The 10471-nt window shown below is 49.8% G+C and overlaps 1 protein-coding gene across 1 annotated transcript in view; it reads left to right on the top strand.

Moving 5' to 3' along the window:
• The first annotated feature begins 847 nt into the window (after nucleotides 1–847).
• LOC138296341 (avidin-like) overlaps nucleotides 848–10471 on the top strand; it is a 49547-nt gene continuing 39923 nt past the window's right edge. Inside the window, exons 1-2 of the mRNA XM_069235391.1 lie at nucleotides 848–966; nucleotides 4182–4383. Of these exons, the coding sequence (XP_069091492.1) occupies nucleotides 889–966; nucleotides 4182–4383 (280 nt within the window). The 5' untranslated portion in view covers nucleotides 848–888. The remainder of the gene's footprint in view (nucleotides 967–4181; nucleotides 4384–10471) is intronic.

The following is a 10471-nucleotide window of genomic DNA, read 5'->3' as shown; positions in this document are numbered from 1 at the left end:
TAGTGACCTATGTCCAATACACACATAAAATGGTATCCCCACACTCACGAAGTCCAGGAAAATGGTCCTGGAGGTCGTGGAGGCACCTCTGCTAGTGCAGGGGTGCCCTCACACACACAGGTACTCTGCACCCTGCCCTCTGGGCTGGAGGGCCTGCTTTAGGGGTAACTTATAAGTGACATGGTGCAGCGTAAATGACAGTGTGCATGCACCTGTTCACACAGGCTGCAATCACAGAACTGTAGGAGTCTTTGCATGGGCTCCCTATGGGTGGAAAAAGATATGCTACAGCCCATAGTGATCCCCTGGAACCCCAATGCCCTGGGTACATAGGTACCATATACTAGGGACTTATAAGGGGGCACCAGTATGCCAATTTTGGGAGAAATCCTGAGTTAACAGTATGCAGTAACAAAATTTAGAGGAGTAAGAGCATAATCACTGGGGTCCTAGTTAGCAGGATCCCAGTGAACACAGTCAAGTACTCTGACATCAGGCAGAAAATGGGGTAACCATGGCAAAAAAGAGTATTTTCCTACAACCGGAAACCCCATTTCTAACACCCACCCTTCCCTATAGGGCCTAAGTGCCTCTCCTTGGCACCGACAGAGGGCACACACATACCCAGTACAGTGTGTGCTGGCATTTTGCTGCCACCTTCTCTGAAACACAAGATCTCCTGACCTTTTCTTTACCCTCCCCTGCTGGGAATCTGGCTGATTCATGTGTGGGAAAACAAATATATCCTATTACATGGTTACATCATTCCACCAGCTCAGGGGGAGTTTTTTAACAGTGGGGGGGAGATAGGTGGCTTGTCCTCTAGAATATAAATAGAAACCACGTCTAACCAAAGGATAGGACTGGTAGCACCCACGAGAAGGTACCATGGCACCTAGGTACGGCACAAGGACTCCCTTCCAGCTCCTTCTTGGCTTGGTTCTCACCACCACTGTGTGCAGCAAGGTAAGGAGGTGTAAACCTGTAAATCTCTCCAGCCTCCTTTGGGATTGGCTTTTATCAACTCTGTCTGCAGGAAGATAAGGCGGTGTAACCTGTAACATCTCTCCAGGGCCCCAGTCCTTATACCTGTGGGCCTGGCTCTCACCACCTGTCAGCAGCAAGGTAGGGAGGGGAACCAGTAATTTGTTCTGGGTCCTCAGTCCTCCTCCCTTTGGGACTGGCCATCACCACCTCTCTCTGCAGAAGGTAAGGGGGTGAAACTTGTAAATCTATCCAGGCCCTCTGCCTTCCTCCTGTGGGTCTGAAGTCCATCACCACTGTCTGCAGCAGCGTAAAGAGGTGTAAGCAGTAACTCTCTCCAGGCCTCACTCTTCTTCCCTGTAGGATTGGCTCTCATCACTTCTCAATGCAGCAAGGTAAGCAGGTGTAACCTGTAAATCTCCCCAGGCCCCCAGTCCTTCTCCCTAATGGCCCTCACCACCACTGTGAGCAGCACGGTAAGGAGTTGTAACCTATACATTTCTCAAGGCCTCAGCCCTTCTCCCTGTGTGACTGGCCATAATCACCTTTGTCTGCAGCAAGGTTGGGGGGGTAACCTGTAAATCTCTCCAGGCCATAATCTTTTTCCATGTGGGATTGGCTCTCTGTGCAGAAAGGTAAGGAGGTGTATCCTGTAAATCTCCCCAGGCCCCAATTCTTCTCCCTGTGGGCTTGGCTCTCACCATCTCTACTGCAGCAAGGTAAGGAGGTGTAACCTGTAAATGTCTCCACTTCCCAGTCCTTCTGCATGTGGGTCTGGCTCTCGCCACCACTGTCTGCAGCATGGTTAGGAGGTGTAACCTGTAAATCTCTCCAGCCCCCCCCCCCACCATCCTCCCTGTGAGACAGACCCTCACCACCTGTGTCAGAAGCATGGTAAGGAGGTTTAAACAGTAAGGGCCAGAGTTAACAGAAAATGATGGTGCGCGTTGCTGCGCCAAATTTGGCAACGTCGTGCACTGTCATTTTCAAAACGGACGGATGCTCTGTGTTTACTAGAATACGGCGCACCCCTGTGTTTTCCCCAGTGCTGGCACTAAATTTGCTGCTGTGCGCCAACGCAGCAACTCTTGCACCATAATGCAAGGATGACTGCATTGCGGGGGAGATTGTTTTTGTGAAGGAAGGAACACATTTCTTCACAAAAACAATTTCAAATGGCAATTTGCTCTTTCTGTGTGTGCTGCAGAATGTAGCACACCTAGAAAGAGCAAAAAAAGAGGAGAAATTAAAGCATTTCTCCTCTTTGCGCCAAGCTAACGCTACCCTTGGGGTTGCATTAGATTTTGGCGCTGCCTCAGGTTTACGGAATCTCATAACTCTGGGGAAGTGTCAAAATGCAATGGGTGTTGCTGTGGCACGCCCACATCAACACCCATTGCACGCCCCTTCACGGAAAGTGCTGCCTGTGAAGGGGCCGTATTTACAAGGTGGGGGTAAGCCACGTGGCTTAATGTCACCTTGTATATACGGTGCAGGGCATTGCACCACCAGAGCTTCACAAAAAGTGACGGTTCGGTGGAGCTAGGGAATTTTAAATATGCCCAGAATGCAGCACACAAAGAGGAAAAAACAAGGAGAAATAAACACATTTATCCTCGTTACCCCTCCCTGGGCAGGTGTACAATTTTGAGTCGTTCCCAGATTTACACATCCTTGGAAATCTGGTAATGCATACAAATCTGTGGATGTTGTGTGGAAATACACAGCAACACCCGTGGAACGCCCCCTGATGCAGTGTGAGCATCGCAGTGACTTATGCTCCGTTGCCTTACACCATATCTACAAGGCCATGAAAAGCCACATAAAGTCGCTTTGTGTGGTCTCATACATATGGCTCTGCACGCTGCACTGCCGGTGTGTCTTAAAAAGTGATGCACTGGTGGTGCAAGGGGCTCACAAAAATGCCCCTAAATGTATACGTGGGGGCATATTTAAAAAGAGTTTGTGTAGGGCAGTGCCACAAGTATATTTTCTGTGCTGCCTTACGCCAATTTGAAAGGGCAGGAATGCACCGCATCTATGAGCCAGCACTGATGCACAATTTGGTGCCTAGCTCCAACGCAGACACCCTTGCACCATGATTCAAGAGTGTCAGCATTCTTAGCAGGACTGATTTTGTGCAAAAAGGCTCACCTTCCTGCACAAACACAATCCATCAAGTATTTTTTCTCTTTCTATGTGTGCTGCAGAATTTTCTCCTTGCTAGGCCTCCCCTGGGGAGGCACACAGTTTTGACGCATTCCCAGGTGTACACGTCTTTGCAAGCTGGAAATGAGTCAAAAACTATGGGTGTTGTGTGGGAAACCCCCCCGCAAGGCCCTGGAACGCCCCCCTGACACAGTGTAAGACAATTCAGTGACTTGCGCTGCATTGCCTTACACCATATCTACGAGGCCATGGAAATGCACAGAGATATGTGTCTGCACTCAGAGCTGCCGGTGCGTCATAAAAAGTGACACACTGGTGGCACAAGTGGCTTGTAAATATTTGCCTTTATATGTCGGGCAGGGAGACCCTAGTGCACGTGTTACACTTCAACAGTAAATGGACTGTGTTAAGGCACATACCACAACACCTTTGCTAAAGCCAAGGGAGAGACGTGCCTTACCACCCCAGGGTCATGCATTTTGGGACACGAGTCACACAACGAAGTTAAGCCACTCAAACAAACTCCCATCAACTGTTGAGATCTGTGAAACACAGCAGTGTGTTGAGTCTACAATGAGGGTGCAGTGTCAATGTAATGTGAAGCATTATGCACTGTGAATATAGCTCACTTCCTCTCTGGAGAAGAACCACCATGTATGACAATACTTTAGTGTCAATAAAAAGTGGATTTATGTGTAGTGCTACATCAACCAAGCCCAGTGGCATAACAAAATGTGAGGGGTCCCCCTGCAAGATAAGCTGAAGGGACCTCCTACACCCTAATCAGTAGGGGCTAAGGGGCCCCTCCAGTGTGGGTAAGCCTGTGGACCACCCGCACTGCAGGGGCTGCAGGGGCCTCTGTTACGCCCATGCTCAAGCGGTGAGGAGCTGCATCCACAGATGCTGTGGCGCATCACAAGCTGTGGTGCCTTCAGCCCTTGTGGAGCGGCTGCCACTGACTCCACCCACCAGGATGATGTCCTGCACGCTTGTGGACCTGAACATGGCTCCTGTCTGTCTCTCCGCAGTGTCATCTCTCCGGGATGTGGAAGAACGATCTTGGCTCCACCATGTCCATCGGAAGTGTCAACTCCAGAGGGGGCTTCAAGGGGTCCTATCTAACGGCTGTTTCTTCAACAAACAACACCATCACAGAGTCCCTTCTGGCAGGTGCCCAAGAGCTCGACGACGAGCCCATCGTGGGCTTCATCGTGAAGTGGAACTTCTCCAGTATGGCTTTCAACGATAAGTTTATTTATTGAAATGAAATGTTCAGCCATTGTTTGCTCTCCTTCCTGTGCATCCCACAGCTTCCTGTCCTCTTCCAAATTTCAGAGCTACTAAAATGATTTATTTAAAAAACTTAATGTATTACTCAGGCAGCATTAGATAAACCATTTCAGCAATCTTGACAATACGCAAAAGATAAAGGTATTTCTTTAAAGATGGGTCATTCATTACTGATTACTGAGGGGACATAGCTTTAAAGCGTCACTGCTCACCATATTCCATTGCATTAAAAAAGTTTATTTTGGACGTTTTTTTATTTCAGCCTTCAGCTCAGGGCGCAGCAGAGAATGTGTCATTGGCTCACTTTAGTAATTGCACAATCAACAATGTTGAATCTTGTTTGAGTGCAGCTTCCTGGGAGGGGAGGAGTGGATGGGGTGTGACACCGCGTAAAGTGATTGCATTCTTGGCCTGAGAGTTAGGCCTGGGGGCCTGAGTCGGGTGTCCTATCTATGCCTTTGTTGGTTTTTCTCTTTGTCCTTATTGACTTAAAGGTTTTAACTTGTTAATTTTTTACCAGGAGCTTAGACAGAGGCCCAACTAATAGAAATCAGTATTGAACCGGTTCCTCCTGGGATCTGTTTATCACAAGCCTTGGTCATTTCATCCCTCCGCCGTTCTGCATACTGATTTTTGTTGGGAAATTTGCGATTCACACCCCTGAATCTCACTGACTAAGCTCTGCACCTGCCAGGAAGATGTAAACTTTTGTCGAGCCCAGCATGATGTAGACTCGGCTGATGCTCTGCTTGTGTGGACCTGTGTAGGAACTCTTGAGTGAGTTGCATGACTGAGTTGCCATTTCTACATGTCTGACTTGCCTGTATTCAGTAAGATCCTCTGCTCATTGTGGCTTTTAGGGTGTTTTTGGAGGATTATATGTAGCGGTGAGCCTAACTCACTCAGTTCTGTGTACATGTCAGGTCATGTCATGTTATGCTATTAATGGTTATAGAGTGCTCATTCACCAAAGTTTCTTGGTGCTTAAAAATAGCAGGAGCTGTTGAGGCCTGATTGGAATTTACTTGATATCATGAACCTATTTAAATAACCATGTTTCAGCTTTCCACGAAAGGTCCCAAGGTCCTGTGCCATTGAATTTTATCAGGTAAGGCATTCCATCTAGAGGTCCCAGGCCCAGCTCTCCTGTGCTGCTCCATCACTCTTATATAGTGCTGAGTGATGTACAGACTGTCCCAAGAAGGCACGTGCCCCACAGGGATCTCCTGATAGGTCCCAGGCCCAGCTCTCCCGTGCTGCTCCATCACTCTTATATAGTGCTGAGTGATGCACAGACTGTCCCAAGAAGGCACGTGCCCCACAGGGATCTCCTGATAGGTCCCAGTCCCAGCTCTCCCGTGCTGCTCCATCACTCTTATATAGTGCTGAGTGATGTACAGACTGTCCCAAGAAGGCACGTACCCCACAGGGATCTCCAGATAGGTCCCAGGCTCAGCTCTTCCGTGCTGCTCCATCACTCTTATATAGTGCTGAGTGATGTACAGACTGTCCCAAGAAGGCACGTGCCCCACAGGGATCTCCTGATAGGTCCCAGGCCCAGCTCTCCCGTGCTGCTGCTCCATCACTCTTATATAGTGCTGAGTGATGTACCGACTGTCCCAAGAAGGCACGTACCCCACAGGGATCTCCTGATAGGTCCCAGGGCCCAGCTTTCCCCGTAATGCTCCATCACTCTTATATAGTGCTGAGTGATGTACAGACTGTCCCAAGAAGGCAGGTACCCCACAGGGATCTCCTGATTGGTCCCGGTCCCAGCTCTCCCCGTGCTGCTCCATCACTCTTATATAGTGCTGAGTGATGTACAGACTGTCCCAAGAAGGCACGTACCCCACAGGGATCTCCTGATAGGTCCCAGGCCCAGCTCTCCCGTGCTGCTGCTCCGTCACTCTTATATAGTGCTGAGTGATGTACAGACTGTCCCAAGAAGGCACCTACCCCACAGGGATCTCCTGATAGGTCCCAGGCCCAGCTCTCCCATGCTGCTGCTCCGTCACTCTTATATAGTGCTGAGTGATGTACAGACTGTCCCAAGAAGGCATGTACCCCACAGTGATCTCCTGATAGGTCCCGGTCCCAGCTCTCCCGTGCTGCTGCTCCATCACTCTTATATAGTGCTGAGTAATGTACAGACTGTCCCAAGAAGGCACGTACCCCACAGGGATCTCCTGATAGGTCCCAGGCCCAGCTCTCCCGTGCTGCTGCATCACTCTTATAGAGTGCTGAGTGATGTACCGACTGTCCCAAGAAGGCACGTACCCCACAGGGATCTCCTGATAGGTCCCAGGGCCCAGCTTTCCCCGTGATGCTCCATCACTCTTATATAGTGCTGAGTGATGTACGGAGTGTCCCAAGAAGGCGCGTACCCCACAGGGATCTCCTGATAGGTCCCGGTCCCAGCTCTCCCGTGCTGCTGCTCCATCACTCTTATATAGTGCTGAGTGATGTACAGACTGTCCCAAGAAGGCACGTGCCCCACAGGGATCTCCTGATAGGTCCCAGGCCCAGCTCTCCCCGTGCTGCTCCATCACTCTTATATAGTGCTGAGTGATGTACAGACTGTCCCAAGAAGGCACGTACCCCACAGGGATCTCCTGATAGGTCCCAGGCTCAGCTCTCCCGTGCTGCTGCTCCGTCACTCTTATATAGTGATGAGTGATGTACAGACTGTCCCAAGAAGGCACGTACCCCACAGGGATCTCCTGATAGGTCCCAGGCTCAGCTCTCCCGTGCTGCTGCTCCATCACTCTTATATAGTGCTGAGTGATGTACAGACTGTCCCAAGAAGGCACGTACCCCACAGGGATCTCCTGATAGGTCCCGGTCCCAGCTCTCCTGTGCTGCTCCATCACTATTATATAGTGCTGAGTGATGTACAGACTGTCCCAAGAAGGCACGTGTCCCACAGGGATCTCCTGATAGGTCCCAGGCCCAGCTCTCCCATGCTGCTCCATCACTCTTATATAGTGCTGAGTGATGTACAGACTGTCCCAAGAAGGCACGTACCCCACAGGGATCTCCTGATAGGTCCCAGGCTCAGCTCTCCCGTGCTGCTGCTCCGTCACTCTTATATAGTGCTGAGTGATGTACAGACTGTCCCAAGAAGACCCGTGCTGCTGCTCCGTCACTCTTATATAGTGCTGAGTGATGTACAGACTGTCCCAAGAAGGCACGTACCCCACAGTGATCTCCTGATAGGTCCCGGTCCCAGCTCTCCCGTGCTGCTCCATCACTCTTATATAGTGCTGAGTAATGTACAGACTGTCCCAAGAAGGCACGTACCCCACAGGGATCTCCTGATATGTCCCAGGCCCAGCTCTCCTGTACTGCTGCATCACTCTTATAGAGTGCTGAGTGATGTACCGACTGTCCCAAGAAGGCACGTACCCCACAGGGATCTCCTGATAGGTCCCAGGGCCCAGCTTTCCCCGTGATGCTCCATCACTCTTATATAGTGCTGAGTGATGTACGGAGTGTCCCAAGAAGGCGCGTACCCCACAGGGATCTCCTGATAGGTCCCAGGCCCAGCTCTCCCCGTGCCGCTCCATCACTCTTATATAGTGCTGAGTGATGTACAGACTGTCCCAAGAAGGCAGGTACCCCACAGGGATCTCCTGATAGGTCCCGGTCCCAGCTCTCCCGTGCTGCTCCATCACTCTTATATAGTGCTGAGTGATGTACAGACTGTCCCAAGAAGGCACGTGCCCCACAGGGATCTCCTGATAGGTCCCAGGCCCAGCTCTCCCGTGCTGCTCCATCACTCTTATATAGTGCTGAGTGATGTACAGACTGTCCCAAGAAGGCACGTGCCCCACAGGGATCTCCTGATAGGTCTGAGGCCCAGCTCTCCCGTGCTGCTCCATCACTCTTATAGAGTGCTGAGTGATGTACAGACTGTCCCAAGAAGGCACGTGCCCCACAGGGATCTCCTGATAGGTCCCAGGCCCAGCTCTCCCGTGCTGCTCCATCACTCTTATATAGTGCTGAGTGATGTACAGACTGTCCCAAGAAGGCACGTGCCCCACAGGGATCTCCTGATAGGTCCGAGGCCCAGCTCTCATGTGCTGATGCATAGCTCTAGCTCTTGTCTTCTCCTTGCTTTTTCAGATTTTTGAGAGGGGTGTGCTCCCTGCTGCACTCTCTGGTGTGAAGTCACTCCTACAAATACACCCGTTCTAACTCACAATCTCTCTCCCGCTCTCCTTCTCTCCCTCTCTCTGCCTCTCTCTCTCTCTCTCTCTCTCTCTCTCTCTCTCTCTCTCTCATGTAAGTGCACACTCACTTGGAAGCATGCAGACAACATACATTTAAATGCACTTTTTCTTACCTCAGCTGCCAGTGAAAGTCATATTCCAGCAAATTGTACTGTTTTATTACACTGACAGTGAGTGATGAAACATTATTAACTATTAGTGTAATAAAAATGAGAAAAAACCCAAGAGATTGGAGCCCCAATTGATTTCCAGAAGCCACTGTTTTCCTGGCACTGATTTTGCCACTTTAGAGGCCAGGGGGTCGCAAAGACAGCGTCAGGGGCTATGGGGGGCATTCCAGGGGTCACAGATGCGACCCCTGGTGACTCCTAAATGACACCCCGCCCAGTGGCATAGGGATCCCCCCTCCGCTCTAACAGCTTAAGGGGGGCTGGCACTGGACCCAAGGGCTGGTGAAGTGAATCCAACACAAACTGTAATGAGCTGGTCATTGTCTCTTCTGTCTGCAGATAAATGGTAATAAGGCCTTTAGGTAGCACCGCGCCGCAGGGGGCGGGCCACATGCACAGGGACAGATAGAAAGAAGGAGGCATTATCAGGGTAGAGGAAAACACAGAGAGAGAAATTATTAGAAAACAAAGAGGATGAGAGAGAAAGAAGCAGTAAGGATGAGGGAACAATGATGGAGAGAAAGGGCAAAGAACAGGAGGAGGAAGGAACAGTGACAGCAAGGAAGGAAATGTGAAAGAAAAGGCTAAAGGGGGAAAATATGGAGGGAGGGAAGAGTGAAAGGATGTATGGGTTAATGGATGAAGGTTTGGAGGGAAAGGGTCCTCAAGTAAAAGGGAGGATGGAAGAATGGACAGATAGAGAAGAGTTAATGGGTGGATGCATAACAGGATGAATGAATACAATAATATCTTCATAGACAGATGTGTTAAAGATTGATGAAAGTATAGATAAAAGAGTGTACAGGAGGATGGAGGAATATAAAAAAGTATGGTTGGATGATGACGGGGGGGGATGTTGGAAAGGTGAATAGATGGACAGCTGGATGAATGTATAAGTAAGGTGAAGCAGCAATTTATTCTGCATAGCCTTACTCAAGATTTTTTAGGCCATTCAAAGCGGCTTTGCATGGCTTCATAAAGCTGACTCAGAGCCTTACGTCACTCATGTACCATTTGCATGGTACAAACGTGAAGCACGGCTCTTATAAATATGCCTCATAGAGGCTCCATGATCATGCCGCCACCCAGAGCTGGCTTTAGAGCTCGGGACTCCTGGTGTGACTATCTTTTTTGGTTCCCACCATGACCTCCTCCTCAGATTCCCTCACTACCACCCGGCAAAACTACTCCTCATCTCCCCATAGCCCCTTTCACACAGATATTTCTCCTGTTTTAAGATGCTGGAATAAACTGGCTTTACTAATCCACTCAGCTGTCTACATAAAATACAGATCTGTTCTTTGCAGCAGGCATATTAACCCTCTGCACCACTTTATGGCGAGTCAAAACTGCCTATAGACATTTTAATTGCTGCCTTATAGCTGGATGCACAATGAACTCTGCATCAGATGCTTATAAATTGTAAGTTCTTCCTAAACACAGTGTCCCTCCACCCAAGGTCAGTGCCCACCCCCTTCAGGTCAGCACCTAGTGCATCTGCACCAGTCGCACTGCCCTAAATCCAGCCCTGCCACAGCCTCTCTCCTGTGGCAGGAAGGTATATCCACAGCATCATAATGCACAATATATCCACAGGAAAGTCCCACAGGATATCAACAGTTCTGA

This window comes from Pleurodeles waltl, chromosome 1_2, assembly GCF_031143425.1.
Source record: "Pleurodeles waltl isolate 20211129_DDA chromosome 1_2, aPleWal1.hap1.20221129, whole genome shotgun sequence".
Taxonomy (NCBI): domain Eukaryota; kingdom Metazoa; phylum Chordata; class Amphibia; order Caudata; family Salamandridae; genus Pleurodeles; species Pleurodeles waltl.
The sequence above is the reverse complement of the archived record's forward strand: the minus strand, read 5'-3'. Positions and strand labels throughout refer to the sequence as shown.